This window comes from Mauremys mutica, chromosome 16 (assembly GCF_020497125.1).
Source record: "Mauremys mutica isolate MM-2020 ecotype Southern chromosome 16, ASM2049712v1, whole genome shotgun sequence".
Lineage (NCBI taxonomy): Eukaryota > Metazoa > Chordata > Testudines > Geoemydidae > Mauremys > Mauremys mutica.
In genome coordinates this window covers 16061845-16085270 of record NC_059087.1, presented here as the reverse complement: position 1 = coordinate 16085270, position 23426 = coordinate 16061845, and the positions used below count along the sequence as shown (strand labels likewise).

Here is a 23426-nt window from a genome sequence, read left to right as displayed (position 1 = left end):
GGCTCCCTACCCGGCTCGGGCCGGCACATCCATCAAGCTCCTAGGGGGAGGGGAGGCCAGGGGGCTCCACGCGCTGCTCCCTCCATAAGTGCCAGCTCCAAAGCTCCCATTGGCTGGGAATCATTGCCCCATTCCGCCCACGTGGCAATCTGGGGAGCGGGCTCAGAGCACAGGGGCTTGCCCACTCCCTGGCTGGAATGCTGGGTGGGCGGAACGGGGCACGCCCCCACACTCCCACCCAGTCCCTGGCAGGTGCACTGGACGGGTGGAGCGGGGGAGCCAAACAGTGTTATAAGGGAACATTGCAGGACTTCAGACGAGGATGTTCTCTAATAGGTCAGTTACTGTAATGACACTGGAGTAGCTCTGTGGAGATGGATACCATTATATCTGTATAAGTCAGAAGAGCATCAGGCATTGTATCTCAGTGATGGGAGGAATTAAAGCCCAGCTTTGAACACTCAGAAACTTAGTTTGAAATCTGGACCTGATTTTGGGGTATTCATCAGTGGGCCAAATACAGACACCAACCTAAGTTTTCTGTAAGCTGCAGACTATCAAGGGCTGCACAGGCGGGGAGAGGCACCTCTCACCCGGCCCCGAGCTACTGAGTGAGAGAGTCCTCTCCCCCTGCCGCAGCACCAGGGCAGCCTGCACCGCAAACCCCTCGTCCCCAGCCCCACCCCAGAGCCCGCACCCCAATCCTCTGCCCCAGTTCTGAGCCCTGTCCTGCATCCCAAACCCCTCATCTCTGGCCCCACCCCAGAGCTTTCACCACTAGCCAGAGCCCTCACCCGCTGCACCCAACCCTCAGCCCAAGCCCTGAGCCCCCTCCTGCACCCTGAACCCCTCATCACCAGCTCCACCCCAGAGCCTGCACCCCCAGCCAGAGCCCTCATCCCTCTGCCCTAGTCCTGAGCCCCCTCCTGCATGCTGAACCCTTTGGCCCCACCCCCATCACACATCACCTCCATATTGTTGCACATAACAAAATTCATTCCACCCATGGATGTAAAATATTAGAGTGAACACTGACACCAACTATGAGCTCGGAGCCAGGGACCCAGACCTAAGGGTTGGGCCCATTCAGGGGTGGCTCCAGGCACCAGTGCAGCAAGCACATGCCTGGGGCGGCAAGCCATGGGGGGGCAGCGTGCCGGTTGCTGTGAGGGCAGCAGTCAGGCAGCCTTTGGCGCCATGCCTGAGGGAGGTCCACTGGTCCCGCGGCTTCGGCGGCGGGTACCCCGAAGGTGCGGGACCAGCAGATCACCCGCAGAAATGCCGCTGAATCCGCATGACCAGCGGACCTCCCGCAGGCAAGTCGCCAAAGGTCGCCTGACTGCTGTGCTTGGGGCGGCAAAAAACATAGAGCTGCCCCTGGGCTCATTTCCTGACTATTCAATTCCAAATGTAAATCATTATTCAGAAACATGCAGCTTTTCTTTGTGGACAGTGATAAATACTCTTGACAGTTCTGTGTGTGTGTAAAGTGCCAGCTTTCATCATGAGTTTTTCTGAAGGACAGATGTGTGTGTGTGTGTATATATCTATAATACTGTATGCAGATTCTTGTCTGGATAGGTTAGCATCTTTACAAGCATTTACCCATGAGCCATTAAGCTAGGGGCTTGTTTTATTTCACACTGGAGCTTTTATAACAGGGATGGGCAAAGTACGGCCCGTGGGCTGCATCCGGGCTGCCAACCGTTTTAATCCAGCCCTTGAGCTCCTGTTGAGGAGCGGGGTCTGGGGCTTGCCCCGCTCCAGCTGGGGAGCAGGGTTGGTGGCTGCTCCGCTTGGTTCCCAGAAGCAGCAGCATGTCTCTCCTCCAGCTCCTATGCATAGGGGCAGCCAAGGGGCTCCACTCCACACACTGCCCCCACCCCAAGTGCCACCCCTGCAGCTCCCATTGGCTGTGTATTCATCAGTGTAGGAGGGGGGACATACCACTGCTAGGAGCCGCTTGAGGTAAGTGCCGCCTGGAGCCTGCACCCCTGAGCCACACCCCCGTGCCCAAATCCCCTGCCCCAGCCCTGATCTCCCTCCCACCCTCCAAACCCCTTGGCCTCAGCCCAGAGCACCCTCCTACACCCCAACCCCCTCATCCCCAGCTCCACACCAGAGCCTGCATCCCCAGTCAGAGCCCTCACACCCCCCAACACCCAGCCCTCCCTGCCCCAGCCCGGAGCCCCCTCCCGCACCCTGAACTCCTCATTTCTGGCCCCACCTCAGAGCCCCCATCCCCCCCAGCCAGAGCTCTCACCCTCTCCCACACCCCAACCCCAATTTCATGAGCATTCTTGGCCCTCCATACAATTTCCATCCCAGATGTGGCCTTTGGGCCAAAAAGTTTGCCCACCCCTGTTTTATAACCATCCCATTCCCTCCCCCTCCCCCTCTCCCAGAGTATGTGTATAGCCTCTGAATGAAATGTTTCATTGATCTGAATAGTATGTTAGGCTATGCTGGAGAAGCAGATTTCTGGTTCAGTACTGATGAGTCAGATAATTAATTTCTCAGGGATATCTTGCTTGGATTTTTGTTTTCAAACTAATTCGGTCTTCCCTTGACAGTCTTCATTGCAATTGCTGTTGCCTGACCAAGTGGTGGTCAGAGTTGATTCAATCTACTAAAGTATGCAGCAAACCTCTCACAACAAGGTGCCTGGGAAGCACTGTAGATTTCCACCCCACTTTGAAACTATTTGAGCTCTAGTTATATTCTTCTAGGAGCAAATGCTGTCTAAAACAAGAATCAAATAAGATCAGTGGGCTGGCTAGCAAGGCAAATAAATGCACTAGGATTATGCTCTTGGCTAATAAAATGAAGTCTGGAGTATTCAATCCTTCTGCAATCAGGACACCCCTTTCTGACAATACATCACTTCTAGCACTCTTTATTGCTCCGAAAAGTACCTGCACACATGTAGTGTCCATGTATCTGACCCTGATAGTATTAGATCTTCCACCTTTAAACTGTAATCTGTATTATTTTTATTTATTTATTTATATGTTTGCATCGAGCAGCAGATGAAGATGAGGATAAAGATGATGACTTCCGAGCTCCACTCTACAAGAATGTGGAGATTAAAGGAATCCAAGTACGGATGAAATGGTGTGCCACCTGCCATTTCTATCGCCCGCCCCGCTGCTCCCATTGCAGCGTCTGTGACAACTGCGTTGAGGTAAGTCTCCTCGATTAGCTGATCTTTTGGCTTGGATTTGGGTGGTGGACCTGTGAACAGCTAGATGACCCAGATGAGTGAATGCTCCCTGTCTTTCACTCTTTAAAAAAAATGAGCAGTAAAGGGCCAAATTCTCAGCTGGTGTAAATTGCTATAGCTCCACTGATGCTGACAGATTGCCTAAGAATCCTACCCTGAATCTGATTGAAGTCACAAGTGAAACAGAGTTTGGTGTCATCCTTGTCACTAATGACTCTTTCTCCACCCAAACACAGTGCATGATTTGGTATTCCTAGCCGTCTCTACTCAGGAGTAGCCTAGGGCTTATGAAACTGGAAGCATTACAAGGGAAGGTTATGGTGCCTTGGCAGAATGTAGGAGGAGACTGGGGGAAAGTCTGCTTGCAACATTCCTGATCCCTCTGCTTTGTCTCCAATTAAATATGTAAATATGAATTGCAGTAGGAGTGTGCTTTTTTAAATTGTAAATCATAACACTCAGTAGCATGTGAATTTTAGAAAGACTCAGGAATTCTTATTCTATTCTAACATTAAAATACTACATATCCATTTATAAACTGCAGTTAGAATCCTATGGCCACGACCGCATGCATGCTTCTAATTCCTCTAAATTATGAGGCTTGGACACATGTTGATAAATATGAGGTCATAGTGAAGCACATAGTATATTTAAACAATAACCCCAAAGTAATGGAGTATGTTACTGGGCCATAAACGTCTCCCAAACTCATAAATACAGTGGTGTTTTATTGCCACGGGAGCTACAAATTCTACTTCTTAAGGATCGGTGCTATTGTAAAGTGTATTTTTTAATTAGACTGATTTAAATCTTTAATGCACTTTAAAATTTATTCAATTCTATGATTAAAATAATGGGAATCCCTAATTGGCAATAGGCTAAAACTCTCCAAGTGAATTGCAAAGTCAGCCAGAATACAATGTATGCCATATTGGGCCAAAGCCTCTTTGCCTTAATCATATGAATAGTCACAGTGGAGCTAGTCATGTGCGAGAGGCAATCTGGGGTTAGTTTATGTCATTTGCTTTATCCTTAAGAGCAGATTCCTAAATTATAGCCAGCTGAAAGCTATGCTCAGCCTAATACCCATTAATAGACAGGAAAACATTCCAGTGCCCTGTCATGGGGAGAGTCAGCAAGGTGCGAGAGCTGAGGGGATATGGGGAGAAATAAATTGCTGGAAGAAGCAGGTCTTCCAGAAAGGACAGGGGCAGCCATGACAGCCATTTTGTTGGGCTGATGTAGGCTGTTGGATGGAGCTGGCTTTTTCACTAGAAAACTGGACCACATATTCAGAGTTTTGAGTTAAAACATTAACATTGTCACTGATTCTAAATGTTGTTTAGGTGAAGCTAAATTTTTAATTGAAATTTGAAATCCTTCCCCCTACCCCTCAGTGTCTGTGTGAAAACCCCATTTTCAATAAAGGAAGTGTTGCCAACACCAGATTGCCTGAAACTAGTGGGTGTAAATGCTTGCAATTCCATGCAGCCCTAATGTCGCCAGTGGCATTGAGGCCACAATATTCCAGGGAAGTCAGAGAGGAAAGTGGGAGGGAATCCCAGAGTAACTTCTCGTTAAAAATAAAATGGCTTGAAACTCAGAGCAAGTCAAAATGCAAGACTCCACTGCAGTGGGTTCCAGTTCTGAGGAGTTTTACTTATGCCTAGACCAGCTGAGCATTACTTGCTGTTCTGATTGGCTAACAGGGAATCTCTTGCTATATAATTAAAATGTGATTGCTTACTGAGGTATACAAGCAAAGGCATTAATGGCTCATTAATCAATAAATTGCAGTCTCAAGTTAAGTTGCTTATTGATTCTTGTGACACTTATTCCCTAGGATACCTGTACATTCTAGTAGTGCCTGTTCACAGTTATAGTAAAAAAAGTCTATTGGCATTTCTGTTAGGATACTCCTTTAGGAAGAGATTGTAATTTGTATCTTTTATTTCACCATTGGGTTGCAACTCACAATAAAAGCTCTTAGCCTAGAGACAGACTTTTTGAGCACATCTGATTTCAAACAATCAGATTGATTCTGATTCGGAGATGTGCAAAGCGATATACAGCTTCCAAGCTTTCAGAGACAGGTGCCCTTTTCTATCACATCACTTAAAAAACAAAACCAAGTGAAATATAACGCTTGGTTTGACCAGTTGGACCTGAAAATGAATTTGTGATAGAATAATATTTCAAGACAAATTTTCATGGAAGTGCCCAAAGCTGAGGTTTCAATATATCTTTATTTCCAAATATTCTGAGCTGTACATGTCTCTCGCACAACATATTTATAGCTAATTTACAAGTTACTTTAAAAAACTTTTACATATATAAAGTGGGTGTGTGTGTGAAGATCTACAGTTGGCAGGGATGTTACAGGTTCAAGACACTGCAATTTATAATAATCTTACTCTGATAACTATAGAATGCTACAGGAGCCAGGGAAGAAGAGAAACTGTCTTTGCCCCACAATGTGGTGTACACCTCTGTTTCCTTTTTAAACCTATTGGTGTATCTTCATCCACAGTCAGAAGAATCCCTCAGTCCCAGGAGAATCTTACAAAGAGCGTGTAGCATGTTGTTTTCGCCTGGGCAGCCAGGCAATGTCAGGATAGAGCCAATCTGCAAAGCTCCAAACCTAATCTGATTTTACCTGAAGTTCAGGGTTTTTTTGGATGGACGTAGCACAATGGTTCACATTTATTTCTAAGGCAATGTTTTTCTTTCACTGCTTGGATATTATTCCGTGTCTCTCCATCTCTTTACAAGGACTTTGACCATCACTGCCCATGGGTCAACAATTGCATAGGACGGAGGAACTACCGATATTTTTTCCTCTTCTTGCTGTCCTTAAGCACACACATGGTCGGAGTGTTCAGCTTTGGGCTGATCTATATTTTAAACCATATGGAAAAGCTGGGGGCAGCTCACACCACCATTACGTATCCTTCCTTTTAATCTTTAAGAAGTCGAGGTGCCGTAAGGAAACTGTTTGTATAAGATTTGCCTTTCAGGAAATGATGGGATTGGCTCCCTTTCTCTGATACCCATGTTCTTTTGTAGTAAAACCCAACCCAATTTCTCCCCAGCATTTGCCTGACCTACGGAAGCCTTGATTGCCTCAAAAGTTGCTGCTTAGCGTCTGTATATCTCTGTCATTCAGCTGCCATAACAGAAAGCAACATCTTGCTTCATTAAAACCCTCCCTTTAATTTCAGTTGGATATGTTTCTCCTACTTATATTGTCCAAGACTGTTGGGTAATATTACTGTGTTTAAAACAATTGCTTTGCCCCAGAGGTGGTTGCATTTGAGTGGTAGCTATGTATCCCTCTACATGTTTTGTAAAGTGCTTCGGTATCCTTCAGGATTAAAGATTTCTATATGGTTGTCTTGGCTTATAGAAAAACATTTCCTCTTTTTTAATTTATCTGAATGAGATAAAGAGATGGAAGAAGCAGAGTTAGAAGGAGAGGGGATACCAGGTGAGGATCCACTAGCCTGTGTGGTGAGGACTTACCATAAAGCACTGTATCAATAACAACATTATAATTAATTAAGGGGCTTGAAGAAGAACAAAAGGAATCTTCACAATTCTATATGAACTGGGGACCATAGTTGGAGTCTGATCCTCAGAAGTGCTGATCCCCAGTAACTCTCATTGACTTGAAGTGTATAGAGCCTTTACTGAATAGTTACAACTAAAATCAGTGAATCAGCATTCTGTTTATTTGAGCATAAGCTTTCGTGGACTACAGCCCACTTCATCAGATGCATCTTATGCTTATGCTCAAATAAATAAAGCTTATGCTCAAGTACATTTGTTAGTCTCTAAGGTGGCACAAGTACTCCTGTTGTTTTTGCGGATACAGACTAACACGGCTGCTACTCTGAAACATTGTGTTTGTTTTTCAGCTTCTTTTAATACTTCAAGGACCCATTTAAGGGGGTGAAATAATCAAAACTGGTCTTCCCACTGCATTTAGTCAGTGGGAGCTATGGATCTTCAGAACCACTCAAGATCAAGGTCTCCTTGCTGATTCTCCAAAGGTGTTTTTTCTACAGCATTCAGTGGATCTTCTGCCATAGTAGCTTCAAGGGGGGGCTGATTGACCTGGCTGCTGTGGAAGATTTGCATGACATGCTGCAACCTGGCATTCTAGCTCTACAGGGATCCAGACATTCTTGTCAAATGACTATTTATACCTATCTCATAGAACTGTAAGGGACCTTGAAAGGTCATCGAGTCCAGCCCCCTGCCTTCATTAGCAGGACTAAGTACTGATTTTTGCTCCAGATCTCTAAGTGGCCCTCTCAAGGATTGAGCTCACAACCCTGGGTTTAGCAGGCCAATGCATTTACACCTTTTGATTCAGTAGCTTGCACTAGGCATTGTACCAAGGTTCCCACAAGAATATACTGTAGTGTTTGAGTCAGTTCACAGCATCCTGTGCAATATAGGGAGTTTTAGTCTTATGCTATAAAACAGTTTTATGATACTAAAAATGCCAATCAATAGTTTCTCAACATGCTAGGAGGCTGGGATGTAAAATTTAGCATTGCCAAAAAAAAAAAAAAGAGAGACCATTAAATTCTTATTTAGCTTCTGTCTCTCAAAATGCTTGGTGAAGGGACTGCTTTTTCAGTGAAGAGGAAGCTGAACATCTGCATTTACCTGAATGTACATCACATGGGCCAGATTAGTACCTAGCGTAAACACAAGTAACTCAATTGAAGTGCTTGTAGTTACACCATATTCCACCACATATAAATTTGGCCTAAGCCACTGGGCAATGATAATCATTGCAGGTCTCCATGCACATTTTTGTTGAGGATCCTGCATCTTCATAGATCATGGGTTTTCACAGTGCTCTATGTGCTATAAATTCCAGTGTGCATTTTAAAATGAGAGGACAGCTTGGAGAAATACAGGAGAGAGATCACTACTCTGCTACCTTGACATTCTAGGACCTGGTCAGTCCCAGATTGTATTCCTCTGTCTTGCAAAGGAATGGACCAGCTGACTAGCTCCTTGAAGCTACTAGAGCAGGGGTAGGCAACTTATGGCACGCGTGCCAAAGTCGGCACGTGAGCTGATTTTCAGTGGCACTCACACTATCTGGGTCCTGCCCACTGGTCCGAGGGGCTCTGCATTTTAATTTAATTTTAAATGAAGCTTCTTAAACATTTAAAAAACCTTATTACTTTACATACAACAATAGTTTAGTTATATATTATAGACTTATAGAAAGAGACCTTCTACAAATGTTAAAATGTATTACTGGCACGTGAAACGTTAAGTTAGAGTGAATGAATGAAGACTCGGCACAGCACTTCTGAAAGGTTGCCGACCCCTGTACTAGAGACTGTAGAAAGAATGAAGTAAAGTAAAGTAGTAAGGGAGGCATGGGGGCCTTATGGCTTCCAAATACTCAATATTGTGTTGGACACTGAGGAGCAAATAGCTTTAGGATTCATGTTAAACAAGAAACTAACAGCACTGATAAGCTGAAGTAATTTCTAGTGCTTAATTCCAAGACATTCTTCAATGTGTAATTTTAAAAAACCGTAAAGAAAGGTGGGGATTACTTACTAGATTTCTAGTTTAGGGAATTCTCTCTCCTCTTCCATTCCTCTGACCCCCAATCTCCCTTTTCCCTGTCATTGAACAGTTTCCTTAACTCTGGGATGTAGCATGGCTGTCATGTGTGTGACTGGATTGTTCTTTATCCCAGTCATTGGTCTCACAGGTTTCCATATTGTTCTAGTGGCACGAGGGCGTACAACCAATGAGCAGGTAAGAAAACAATTCTACCTCCATGTTCCTATTAGAGGTGTGAGAGTTGAAAAGGATCCCTTTCCTAGGGGAGAATAAAGAGAAGATATAGTATCTAAAGATGGGCAAATCAGGTTGGGTAAAGCAGCAGCTGACCAAACCTTAACACTAACACTCAAACTGATGCTTTACCGAGGGTCTAAAAAAGATTGGGTAACTTTTCTTCTCAAATTTCTGTTTGACTAAATTTTGGGCAAGCTCCCGGGCACAGCGGAACGGCACAGGCCTATGTACCACTCAAGTCCTCTGTAAGTCCTCAAAGCAGGGTTTAAGTGGTGCATGGAATATTGCCAACCTCAAAAGTTCCAAACTCATGAGTCAGACTCAAAAGAATTGTCACATTTTTTTTTAAAAAAAGATTAAATCGCACTCTGTTCTGTCTCCTGATTTTGTTGATTCTGTCAGCTGCCCCTGCCTGCCCACAATGTGTGTAACAATGAGCAGCTTTGAGCTAGCTCATTGCCACATACACACAGATTCGAGCTCATTTTGCTGCTCCAAAACCCGTGCTGGCCAACATCTTGTGACAAAATACCCAGTGAAACTTGAATTGCCACAAAATTATTCAAATGTGTAGAATGTGCTGCCTGATGATGCAGGAAATCTATCAGCATCTTCCCAAAATGCCAATTAATTAATATGGTGTCTCCCCAGCCACACATTGGCAAACCTAACAGTTAGCTTTGTGCCCTGCTAACATTTGCTCCAACCCTCGGGCCCACATCATTTATGTGCCTGCACATCTGCCCTTTGTTCCCCAACACATCTCTTCTCCTCCTGCAGCTCTGGAGATTCTTCAAACCTACCCTCCCAGGGTGGAGACAAGGGGGCATCTCCAGTAGGGTCCTCTATTATATATGGATTCTAATACTGCCTTCCTCACTCCCACTGTCTTCCAAGAATGTATTAAGTGATGTGACTAACGTCTGTCACACGTGGTTCATCCTCTCTCTCAGCCTCTCCACGCATGGAGAATTGCATGTGCAGTGATTTTGTTTTGGTAGAGGTTTGTTGGGGGTGGGGGGTGGAAATTCTCTTTAAACATACGTGCTGCTCTGTGTGTGTCAGAGAAGGCAGATCGATAGAGTGCACCTTTCACTTGGAGCAGAAGGTTTATAATGGTCCTTAGCTCCTGAGCAAATTTATGCCACAGTCTCAGATCAGCCCTGGAGAAAGCTTTGTCTCCTGCACAGATGAGGCTTACCTATGAGGTGGAAAGTGCCATTGTGCCCAAGGAGCGTAGTGGTTGACCACAATTCTCATCCCATAACTTTAGACAATTGTTTTAGCTATCCTGGGCCCTGGCCATTGAGCAACTGGAAGGTAAGGACAAAGATCTTGAACTTGATCCTATTCTATGGGAAGCCAATGCAGAGAGCAGAGGACAGGTTTGATGTGCTCACTGTAGCCCGTGTTGCTGAGAAGATGTGCTTCACCATTCTGTACTAGTTGGTGTTTCCTAAGGGCTGATGACTTAATGATCAGGTACATTGCATCGCTGTTGTCCAGACAAAGTGCTGAAGTGACAAAGGTATAAATAACTGAGACCAAGTCACTGGCTAAGAGACTCCATCACATCCTGTGGGCAGTCAGGCATGTTAGGAAACATTACTTGCAAAGCTGCTATATGATAGCTTAGCATCAGCGAGGAATCTAAACCAGTTGTGGGTCTTGTTTTCAACCAAAGGAAACTTCATAGTGTCGGTAAACTCTTTAAACTGCTTTCCTTTGCCCACCAGCATCACCTCTGTCTTGGGGTTAAGCTCCAACCAGCTGTTCTTCATCCATGAGCTGAACTTCTCCAAGCTCTGGGCCCTCTTGGTGGCAGTGGTATAGTCACCTGTGGTGAAGAATAGGTAGAGCTGTGTGTCAGCTTCATGCTGCTGGGAACTGAATCCATGTTGTCAGACCAGCTCACTCAGTAGCTGCTTGTAGACGTTGAATAGGACTAGAGAGATAATTGATCCTTATGAGACTCCACATCTGACAGGTCTAGTGGCCGAGGTGCAATAACCATCACCATTCTTCTAGGTGACACTGCTTGGTTTTTTTCTGCTTCCTCCTCCCTTCTTGTGAAAATGGTATGGCTGTTTTTTTCACACACCCTCACACCCCTTACCTGAAAACTCATGTCACTTCCGAGGGGAAAGGGAAAATGCTTTGCTTAATGCATGTTGGGATTGGCTGTCCTTCCCTAGGGGGCTGGGAAATGGCAGCCACTCAGAGGGAGCTTTCTCCATGGCAGCCTGAAAATTGCATGAGGCCCAGAGCTTTGTGGCTCACTGCAAGCCTGTCTGCATCGGGGCTCAAATCATGTTACAAGACTCGGTGGCATTGTGCATAGGCCTCATGCTAGCCCTCTGCACTTGGGTGAAATAGTCCTTCTGGATTTCATCCGGGCCAGAAAGAAGAAATACTAGAAAACTCTAGTCTTCTTGTATTTCAAGTAGTTTGAAACTGAAAAGTGTCAGAGTCACAGCAGTTCTTTGGTATGCTTACCTGAACTGCCAAATCTCTTGAGGTTCACCTATCTGTAATGGCGTTCCTATCTCTCTGTGCCATTTGCCCAAGACTAAATGTAGCTTTCATTGAATATCTCAACTTCTCTATCATGCGGAGATATTCTCTATCCAGCCCTGATTGGAAGATGGGGTCCATGATCCATCAGGTCTTTTCCAGAGGAAGCTCATTCTAATAATTAAAGCACAGGCCTGGGAGCGAGGTAATGTGGATTCTATTCCTAGCTTTGGCACTGAGTCACTGTGTTAAAGCATTCACTTTTCTCCTGCAGCCGCAGTACTGAATCGCTTTCCTCACCAACTGAAATAATGAGCAAGCAAAATGTGCTCAACTGCATTTGTCCCCCTTTTCTCCTGGTTTTTTTTATAGCCAAATAGTGCAGATTTCTGGTGTTTTGCGAGAAATTCTTGGTTACTGTGTCCATGCCAGATTTCACTGTCTCTGATTATTCTTACTAAAGAGGGTATGATTTTGGGGGTGTATAATAGTTGAGTTTACATTTTTCATGAGCTTTTGGAATGACTCAGGAACTCATTTATGGGACCAAAATAACACAAGATGTCATCTTATCACTGTATTTTTAGTTCCTGAATAGAATGAAAAATACCCTTCAGTTCCACAGCACCCTCCACCTGAGGATCTCAAAGTGCTTTATACATAATTCATGTAATTGACAACGTAGTCTGTGAGCTAAGGAAATATTATCCTTGTATTACAAATGGGCACAGATACATGAGGTCACTTTCTCAAGGTCTGGCATCAGGTCAGTGGCTGAGCCAGGAATACAAGCCAGAGCTGCTGATTCCCAGTACTGTACTTTAGCCATCAAGCCATTCTTCCAATCTCTGGAAGAAAAGATCTTCTATATTGGCCTTGTAAATAGGTTCCTGTTGCACTAAAAAGGCCAGCAACAAAATATGAACATCAAGACAGTGTTTGCCATTTAATCTTTACACTTGTTGCAGTGCAACTAATTAGCAGGGAGGGATAGCTCAGTGGTTTGAGCATTGACTTGCTGAACCCAGCATTGCAAGTTCAATCCTTGAGGGTGCCGTTGGGGGATTGGTCCTGCTTTAAGCAGGGGGTTGGACTAGATGAGGTCCCTTCTAATACTCATATTCTGTGATTCTATTCTAAATTTACAGCAGTTATATGGTGCTCCCTATACTATACTATGACTAAAAAGTGTTACTTGCAAATGGCAATTCTAATTATTTTAAAGGCAAACACTGTATTGAAGGATCTGGCTTTACTGAGATTTACCCAAGTATGACAATTTTTACCTTTTTGGCTTCCCACACTGTGCAACAATGGTATGATTGCATACCCTCTATAAGTAGAGCCCTGCAAATACAGATATCTGTAGATCATTTTTGCGGATCGAATGAGGATATCAATTTTGTATCAGCTAGGGGCTCTTATCTATAAGGCTAGAATGACCCTTATCATGAAACTCTGTCCCAGGCACACAAAGTTTTAAATGAATCCCACCAGTCTAGAGGGGTTTAACCATTAGGAAAATAGCTAATTCCCAGGCAGATGTTATAATTCCATAACTGCCCATTATGGGTTTCCTGGCGCCTTCCAGATAAGCATTAGGATTGGCCACTGCTGGAAATGGAATGCTGATCTAGATGAACCATTGGTCTCATCTAATATTAGGAACATAGGAAGGGACATGTCTGTGGGATTTAGGAGCTACTAGAGTATGTCTTGCTAGGGCGGAGGAAAGGGAAGCAGGCCAGATCAGGCAGCCAGGCTGAGGGCAGATTGAGGACTCTGGAACAGGAAGAAGACGGTGGGATGAAGCTGGTGCCTGTGTATTGCAGACAGGAAGCCTCGAGTTCTCTGGATTTGGGGGTGGGGGCCTTTAGCCTACATGCAGATGGTAGCATAAAGGGGAGGTGTGGGCTTAGGAAGTTGTGTTAAGGTTTCTTATGTTATCGGGGCTGGCAGAGCGAGGGAGCAGCACTTACAAGAAAGAATAACCTCCAGTTGGGGAAAGTGAAGCGCGATGGATATGCAGAACAGCGAGGACTGGAATACTCATTCTTGGGGTTCTAAGTGTTAATGGGTGCCTCGTCCACATTTAGAGCATTGATCACTGCAATGAATATTTTTCCAGGTGACGGGTAAGTTCCGTGGGGGGGTGAATCCTTTCACTCGAGGATGCTGCGGTAACGTGGAACATGTGCTCTGCAGCCCTCTGGCTCCCAGGTAAGGAAGAATGTTATTCTTAAACTTGGGTCACAAGGTAAACAAAACTTAACGTTCTGAGCCACCGCAGAGTCTGGTCCCATTCATCCCCGCTAGTACTATCTGCTGAGGAGAGGTACGGTATGTCAAGACATTGGCAGAGCTGAGGGGAAGCTTGTACAGTGCCTGCACTTTGCACGGCTCTTAGTCTTGCCATTCTCATTTAATATAATTCACAATCTTCACTCCCAACCCAAGTATTTATGGTTAGCAGGCCATATCATATCGACAGCTTTTTCTATTTACTGAGCCATTTTATAAGAAGACTAGATTTTTCACAAAAAAATAATAATTGGGATTGATAGCCTATTCCTGCTCCCTGCTTTTCTCTAACATGGCTTCATTAAGTTGCTTATCCAGTGAAATTCAATGACTGGACAGATCCATGTCAGCTGTAATCTTCCTAATGCAACATATTTTCCTGTCTGGTACACTGCCCTCCAAAGTACACATAAAGATTCTAGTCACTGCTGGAAAGAAATGAAGTATCTAAAACGAACCTTTTGCCCCTTAGGTTTATAATTAATTCAAGGCAGCTGTAGCTTTCAATCTCACAGACACCTTTCATCATCATAAAACAGATATGATTTCCTACCTGGTGCTACAGTTTGCAATTTTGGATTTTATTTATGGTTCCTTACTTTTCAGCAGATATTTGTCCCTGTGCCCTTTGAAACAATGGTCATGAACATTAATGTTGCTATAGAACAGAAAAGATTGAACATAGATGTCCAAGGTGCTGAGCTGTCCAGCAGAAACTCACATCCTTTTAATTGTAGTGGGAGTGGGCTGAATGTACTTTTCAAGGTGCTGAGCTGTCCCAACCTACACACACTATTATCTCTAGTAAGTGGTTTTTCTTGATTAGACAGCAAGCAAAGCTTAGCAGGCTATTCCTAGTGTTAAAGTGGTAGCACTGGAAGTGGAATCTAAATTTCTTGAACTGACCAAATCATGAGCACTTGAATTAGGTCAACGACTTTAGAAGAGCAGGATGTTAAAACCGATTAGGCACCTAAACTGGACAGTCATTTTTCCTTTGCAGTCTCTTTGGTAGGATAGAGTGTTGAGTAGTATCTTTACTTTTAAAATGCCATTTCTGTACTCAGAATTTTAGGAAATATCGTCCTAGTGTTTTATCAAGGCCCATTCAAACTGTCACATATCTTCTCCCTCATGAACTTGTCGAAATCACCAAGCAAACCATCACTGCTGAGGTGTCCTGTCCAAATTAGAAGAAGCTAGTGCAGATATTTTGATCTCATGTCACTGGGTATCATATGGAGTGCAGTCTCCTTTAAGTTTATCAAATTGTTTTACCTCCATTTATTGGTCCCCAAGCAGTGAAAAACTTTTCAACCAACTCCCAGGAATGCTCCTTTCACAATAAAATTTGGGGGTTTGAGGGAGAAGAGTGATGTGAAGAGATCCACCAGCTCAAAATCATTCCTGTGTTCCAATTTTATCATCCCTAGAAAGGGTCTAACTTTCCCACAACTCCTAATATAACTAAACGCTTCTAGGTGCTGATAAACCAAGTCCTCTTCCAAAACACAATTGGCATGGCACATTTCTACTCACGTCTCCTACAGATCTGGCAAAATCCAGGGGAAGTGCTTTTACTGGTTGTGTGGCTGTGTGCTACCCTCTTTCCCCTCCTCACCTCAACAGCATTGGAGACCAGTGTATCAAAATTGCAGGGTTTTTTATTGGTGGTATCTCCTATTCAGCTCCTGATTCACTTCAGTCTTTGTACCTGCTGGGCAAGCATCCACTGAGATAAATGTCCTTTACTCATATAGATTTCGCCATACCTCTTAAATCATACACTGCAAACATAGGGTTTTTCTTGTCTGCATGCCTAGGGTTTTGTAACAATTATTATTGAATAATCAATCAGGTACATTGTTGAGCCAAAGAAAAAGCAGGCTGTGAGTGTGAAGCCTCCTTTCTTCAGACCAGATCTATCCGAGCGACAGATCACAGTGAAGATAAGTGACAATGGGATCCAAGCCAATCTTAACCGAAGCAAGGTAAAGCAGCCTTCAATACCCTCTGTCTACGAGTACAACTTGAAAACTAGGCTGAAAATAACTTTCGTTATTGGGATACTCTTAGAGATAATACACCTCTGGAGGAACATGAAGGAAGTCAAGTACTCTTCCCTGCATTTTGAAAGTAAATTAGGAATAATAGTGCCAAGAGCTGTTGACCCTTTGAAGGTCCTCCTATTGCACTCTAATGGGAGAGCAAGAGAAGGGTGAGCATTGGTTCTTTATGGCAGTTAGTTAAGAGTTGGCACAGGACTTTTCACTTCCTGGCCCTTGTTCTGGTTTTTGTTTGTTTGTTTTTTAATTAATCCACCATATTGTGCTGATCGCAGGAGTTCTGGCGCCATTAGGCGATCTGGCTTACTTGAGGCAAGCAATGGGCCCCAAGCTTTCAGCAAGTACTGTGGTCCAATGCATAGAGCATAGGAGTAGCACCCAGGAGAATTCGGGTCTGTTCCTACCTCTGGCAGTGCAACCTTTGCAGATCATTCTACATCTTGGTATCTCACTTTCTATTTGTATATAAAGGGAATAATGATGCTTTTACCTTAGTAAAGTGCTGCAAGATTTATGGTGCTAAGCTTTATAGACATGAGAAAATATCTCTCAAGCTTTTATGTAATGAACTCCTGGAATGGCCTTCTTGGTAATAAAGGAACACTAGTTGCTGAAGACTTCTCTGCCCGGGGAAATGCCGACAGTGGTATGCTGTGTGTTAACGAACATGAGGTTAAACATGATCTGTCACTCTGTGTAGATAAGGACTGTTAGATTTAAAATGAGGTCAATTGATTGCGGTTAAACTAGGTTTTAGACATAACAGGCCTATGTACATAGAGTGCTAGATTGTGTTTATCCCCATGTTCGTTAACACACAGTATACCACTCTGGCATTTCCCAGTGTAGAAAAGTTTTTAGAATCTATAATACTTTAGCACATGTTGTTATCTAAACCACTTGAGGGAAATGATTGATTCCATGGTTATTTTCAGTCTAAAGTTAGCCTGGAAGGTCTGGAGGATAAAACTATGGACATTCAGCCACCTCTGCCTCCCAAAGGAGATCCGAGCAAGTACTCTGAACTGAAGGGGCAGCTGGGAACCAGTGAAGGTATGGTAGCCTGATCAATACTTTATTTTTGATGCTATGAAAATATGTTGATGTCCGTGCATTGTTCTTCCAGAACCTTCATGGAATGTGGATTTCTTTGTGTTTTTGGGGAAGCTCTTAATTCTCTTAATTCTTAATTTGAGAGAGAAATTGATATAAGTATAGAATTCACTGCAGACAGTAAGAGAAAAACACTGCACTTATTTCAAAATATATCACTTTGATACTGGGTAGGCAAGTGTGTGTGTTTGCATTTCAGCTGGGATGAGATCCAGCAAAGGACCTGGCAGAGGTCATTTGGAATTCCAGAAAGAGGGTTGTTTGGCTTTACAGTAGAGATAAACTCCTCGACTCAGAACTTGGATCTGGATCTGACCTCTCCCAGAACCCAAAGTGTTCTAGTCCAAGTCTATGGTTAGGCCAAAGGAGACAGCTGAGAAATTCAGATCCTGATCCTAACTTTTTAGATCCAAACACTCCTGAATGTGGGAGTATTTAGTTTGGACCCAACTGTATTTTGCAATTGGGGGAAGATGTAAGTTGGCAACTCTGGCTTTAGCTACCAAGGACCTATTATGTCTTATGTTTTCCTTGTTTTATTTAGATTGTAAGCTCTGTGGGCCACAGAGTGTGTCACATATACTTATCCAATCCTGCAACGAGTTACAGCCATGCGTGTAGCTACTTCCATGTGGAATTCCATTGACTGCAGTGGGACTCTGCGCATGAGTACAGACACACAGAGTTTTCACCCTTTGCAGGACTGGAGCTCAATTTGTAAATTGCCATGTATACTTATGGGGTTTATATACAATTCTGTAATCTTATTTATTAACATGCCATTTTAGACATACTGTTCATGCCCACGGTCTGTTGACATTTGTTTTTCCAGAGAGTGGTCTTTCACCTAAATTGATCAGTCCCCCAACTCCTGCCATGTATAAGTATCGACCAGCTTTCAGCAACAATCCCAAAGTCCACTACCACGCTGCGGCTGAGCAGGTGAGCATGTCATAATGGTCGAGAAGAACCTGTTCCAAACAAGCAGTAGGCTACTTCAACCTGATGGTGAACTCACCTCCAGGCTGTTGTGAATGTTCCAGTACAGAAGTCAATATTTGTACAGGTTGGTGTTTCACACTCGGAATGTACAGTACTTTCTGTGTGAAACCACCTTTTTTTTTTCAGTACTATTGCAATTGTCATGATGCCCTACGGAAAAATGTGCCCATTGGCTTTACCAAATTTTGAACCTGATCCTGAGAACTCTCAACTCCCATCAGCTTCCATGGACATGAAAGCCAGTTCCCATTCATGTCAATAGTGGTTTGTGTCTGCTTGTGTCCTTTAGGCCAACAGATGACGTGCTCTGGTGATGCCTGAGCATGTAAGCTCACAAAGCAAAAAAGAGCTTTAAAAGAATTCCTTGTGGGCATATATTGTTGTTAAAATTAATATAAGATTATGTACATTTGAACGGCCTTAACACACTTTTAGTGCTTGGGTTACAGTTTTTAAAAAATGACCCTTCATATTATCTGTTAACAGAAAGAAAATTAAGGTCATAACAGTTAAAGGGACACTCTGTCCTGGAAAATAGGCTCAGAAGTTACCGGTTTGTTCTATCACGTATGTTGGCAAAATCCACGCAAATGTTTATATATGGATGGATATTTCCCCTTAAACAAATACCCCAATGCTCTTTCTTTAAAATTAATTTCAGTAGCAACTCCATCTTCCACCCTACAGTAACATCCAGGGTATACCTGCAATCAAGGAAATGAATGTAGTAGAAGTATGAAACAGAAGTCAGATTCAAGCTTCCAAGGGGTTGTTCTAAATGGCAGTGATGGGGATAGGGACAAAGGGGGGCTTTGGCAATGTCCTTTTAACTTTGAAAATGAAGGCCGTGTCTGCTCACTGTAGATATCACTGATTCTTTACCAGCTTTAAAAACTTAAGGTTTTAGTCTTACTGCATGATCTACTTATAAATCATGCTTTCCAGATCTGTCCCCAGAATGAGGCAGAAATTGCCTTGTGAAGGGGAGCATTTCAGAATGTGAGTACTGCACCACGCTGGCTGTATCAAAATCTTATTATCTCATCTTCACTTTATTACTCGACAAATGGCTTGCCAGCGAGTTCCAAATATATTTACAGGCATCAGCTAGTGCTTAACCTGAAATGTTGATGTGTGCAAGCAGGGTACTACAGTACAGACAGTATTCCAGGTCCAGATGCAGTGCCTGACATAACCTCCAATGGATAAACTTTTTTCTCCATTTGGGATGTACTGCAATATAGATTCTAATCAGACCAGGGGAGCGGGGGGTTCTGGTAATTGGGTATAGCATCTTTTAACTCCTAGGTTTCTGGTTCCAATTTAGCCTAAGATGACGAAGTCACCTTAGGCTGACTGACCTGTGTCAAATGAGGTTAGCGTTCTTTGTAATAGACAAGTGGCCACATCACAGAAATTGGTACCAACTGGCAACTTTGCTGGACTTTTAGAGGACTGAATAGATGTGGTGACCAAGCCACACCTAGGGGGTTGGGCGTAACTGTCCTCTCGCTTCAGGCTTGAAGTACAGTAGCGGACTAGTGTGAAGATTGTGCTGCTACTTCTGAGCTGTTCCTGGTCTTCAGCCTGTCAATCTAGCACCATTCATGAGCAATAAAAACAAATGGCGGGAGGGAGAGCGGAACACCCAGTGGGGGGAAATAGGCCAACCACTTGCATCATTTCTTCCCCGTTAAGCAGAGTCCATCATTCCCTTTTCCAGAGAAGAATCCAGTCTATTTCCATGGTGGAGGAAGGTAGAGAACTATCATGCACATTCTCTATCTTCCAGCTCAAAGACACAACCTTGAAGTAAAAATGAGTATAAAAGCACCCTTTTGTCAGCTATGCTTTTTTTGTATTATTTCCTTTTCTTTTAAAAAAAAACGGAAAGGAGAAAATACGAGCAGTATTGATTGCCTTTCTGATTAAATAAGCATTCACTAATCATTCTTTTTTTTTGCAGAGTTCCAATAACCAATTCATTGTCAGTTGTGGTGAAACCTATCATAAGGGACCAGCCAAAATCAGTTGCTTAGCAGAGAATGGCCTTTAAGTAAAGTTTGAACAAAATTAGAGGCAATCTTACATATACTTTAAAGTGGATGCTTACAACAGAGGGGTTTTCTTCATGGTTTTGATGTATATAAATAAAACATGGGGTTTATGTTTCCTTGTCTGATATAGAACTCTCTCCCACACAGCACATGAAATGGGAAAAACTCCCTCACATCTGCATCAAAGCCAAAACTTTTGAAAGTGACCTTTGACTGAGGGTGGCTCAGTTTGTGGCCTCTCAACTTCAATGAGCTTTGGCCTATATTTCAGAATCATTCAGCACTTGTCCCATCATTCGATGTCAGTAGGAATCTGGGATGCTCAGCACCTTTAAAGTTAGCCCAAAGTGTGTGTGGCTGGGCTCTCCAAAATGGAGGCTCCAGAAACTGGAAGCTACTCTTGGAAAATTTTATTTCTAATCTGTAGGGACAACGTTTTCCAAGGTCAATGTTGTCCAGTCAAAATCTGACCTACTTTGACAGGGGTTTGGTCTGAAAGGGGTGGTCACCTCTCTTTGCAAAGGGCTTTGTTGCAACTGTCAGTGCTCGCTCCTCGGCATATTTATTACGATCAGTAATACTTACCATGTAACAAATATGAGTTAACCCTTCTCACCTCTGAGGTAAATTATTATCACTGTGTTGCAGGTGAGGAATCTGATGCACGGGTAAGTGACACTTCTAAACACATAGAATGAATCTGTATCAGATCTGGGCTGAGAATTTGAGACAACCCGATTCCCAGCTCTGTTCTCACTATGCACTTCTCACTCACCAGGAGAAGCAAATCAGTGCTGTGTTCTGTCATAGGGTGCCTTCCCTCTCTCATACTCATCTCTGTTTTAGATCACCATGCAGGAGGGACACAAGCAAGGAGTTTTGATTGAAGAGAATAACCAGAGTCTTGATTATCAATCGGAGCCCAACCTGGACATCCCAAACTACAGGAAGAGCTCGCTTCACAAGACTTATCAGTCCTCCCCACTCCAGATAGACTCCTTCGCTGTCAATTCGCGATCCCTGAGCTTGAAGTCTGCCAGCAGGAGAGGGACAGACAAAGTGCCACTGCATCCAATAAAATCAGAAGGGGCTGCTTCCACCCCCTACAAAAGCATCTTTTCCCCCAACTCCCTGTCAAACAGAAATGGAAGTCTGTCTTATGACAGTTTGCTAAACTCCATGTCCCCCTCCGGGAGGAAATGCATAGCCCATTCTGCTGTTGGCTCCGTGGGGTACCATTCGCCATATTTGTCAGCCAAAATGTGCCACCTACGGGGGAGCGAGCTGCAGCGCCAGGGTCCACAGAGTTTCAGCCCGGTGCTGGGGGGCCCAGCGCCGCACCAGCGGGACCCCTCTCCCGTCCGTTACGACAACCTTTCAAAAACCATCATGGCATCCATCCAGGAGAGGAAAGAAATGGAAGAGAGGGAGAAGCTCCTCCTCTCACACCCAGATTCGGTGTTTGCAGACTCGGGTGTGTATGACACTCCTAGCTCTTACAGCCTTCAACAAGTCAGCGCGCTGTCTGAAGACCCTCGCAGCATGGTGATGAGATATGGCTCCAGAGACAATTTGATGACTGCGACCAGTTTTAGCACAAGGAACCCTATACTGCAGTCCTCGGTGTCTTCCCTCTCAAGTGCAATGGCCAGGGCACCAAGGACTTCCACAACTTCCCTTCAAGCTGATCTAGCCAATAACAATGTCCAGTCCCATCAGGCACTACAAGGCAGGATGAGCAATGGCTCCTACAAGTCACCAGGCCATCATGTCCCATCATCCCCTACAGGGATGCCTAGGTCACCCTCTTATGGAGGTCCAAAGGCTGTCTCATTTGTTAACACTGTGGAAATAACGGAGGTGCAATCTGTGGGAGCACAAAGGTATGGATTGCTTAAATAGCTTGTAAGTAACACGGTCGTGCTTGCAGGCGAGTACAATAGCAGTTATTAATTGTCAGGACTCAGCTTACTTGTTTGCTTAAAAAATAGCAGGCATTGAGATGTGCGTGGGTAGCTCTTTAGTTCTGGGTCTCATAACAACCTTACCATCACTGAACATTTGTTCATTTGTTATTACTCAGGCTGTAGGTTGTAATAAGGAGTTTCAGTAGACTGAAGTGCTTCGTTAAAGGCCTTCTTCTTTTTCTTGATAACATGTTCCAGTAATGGTGGAGTATTGACTCTAACATTTTATACAAATGATTGAGCTTGAATAACACTTTTTGGTGAAAGAAGAGTTTAAATTTTATAATGTGGAATGTCTTGATTAAATGAAGTTGTAAAGTTTTTACAGAGTTAGGCATAAACAAGTGTTTAATTGAACGAATTAGATAATTAATTGAATGAATTAGATAATTATTTTAAAGTTATGGGGCTGATTCTGCCACTCGTACCCACGCTGAGTATTGCCTTCTACTTTAGGACTGCTGGCAGCATAAAGTGTTACTCACTGTGAGTAAGGATTGTAAAATCTGGCTCTTAATGATTATTCTGGGGGCCCAATAATGTGGAATTGGTGATTAAAGAGCACTGTAGATTCAATTAGAATCTGCCCACACCTTGCTGTATCTTGCTGGCATAAGGAAGGAAAAATTCTGTGTGAAAACTTATTTATTTTATTATTTATATATGTTACGGTTATACTTTTAGCTATATCCCATAAATTATTTGGATTGTCCATAAATAAAGTGTTTCCTCCCCAAAGCCATTCCTCTTTTAATTCAAAAAATATTTTCCTCTTGATTTACTGAACTGTTAATTCTCAGTTCATTCCTCTTGTCCACAAATGGATTGTTCATGATTAAGGCTGCGAGTCTGTCACAGAGGTCACGGAAGTCACATATTCCGTGACTTTCTGGGACCTCTGTGACTTTTGCAGCATCTGGCACCAAGGCCACCTGAGCAGCTCGGGCATCCCCTGGGCCAGCCACACCAGCTGCTGCTGGAACAGTGTCGGGCCATGGTGCCTCCCCTCCCCAACAGCTGCAGTGGGGGGTCCTAGGTTGTGAGCCGTCATCCATCCCACCGCAGCAGCAGCAAGGGTCCAGGGTCGCATGCTGCTGTCCCCCCTCCTTCCCCCGCAGCACCAGCGGGGGTCCTGGGCCGTGCGCTGCTGCTCCCCCAGAACCCCTATGATGCCCCCAGGCCGCCTCCCTCTCGAGCACCCAAGCCTCCCCCACCCAAATCACCTGCAGAGCCCCCAGCTGCCCCCATCCCAGAGCACCCAAGATTTAGTCAGGGGTATATAGTACAAGTCATGGACAGGTCACTGGCCCGTGAATTTTTGTTTACTGCCCGTAACCTGTCC

At 44.0% G+C, this 23426-nt stretch overlaps 1 protein-coding gene across 6 annotated transcripts in view; it reads left to right on the top strand.

The window, feature by feature from the left end:
- Positions 1-23426, top strand: part of ZDHHC8 (zinc finger DHHC-type palmitoyltransferase 8) — a 227146-nt gene that overhangs the window by 146025 nt on the left and 57695 nt on the right. For all 6 annotated transcript variants that reach the window (XM_044990115.1, XM_044990110.1, XM_044990114.1 and 3 more), the window contains 8 exons: positions 3027-3184; positions 5996-6168; positions 8920-9022; positions 13707-13798; positions 15738-15870; positions 16881-16998; positions 17891-18000; positions 20964-22000. In XM_044990115.1, the coding sequence (XP_044846050.1) occupies positions 3027-3184; positions 5996-6168; positions 8920-9022; positions 13707-13798; positions 15738-15870; positions 16881-16998; positions 17891-18000; positions 20964-22000 (1924 nt within the window). The remainder of the gene's footprint in view (positions 1-3026; positions 3185-5995; positions 6169-8919; positions 9023-13706; positions 13799-15737; positions 15871-16880; positions 16999-17890; positions 18001-20963; positions 22001-23426) is intronic.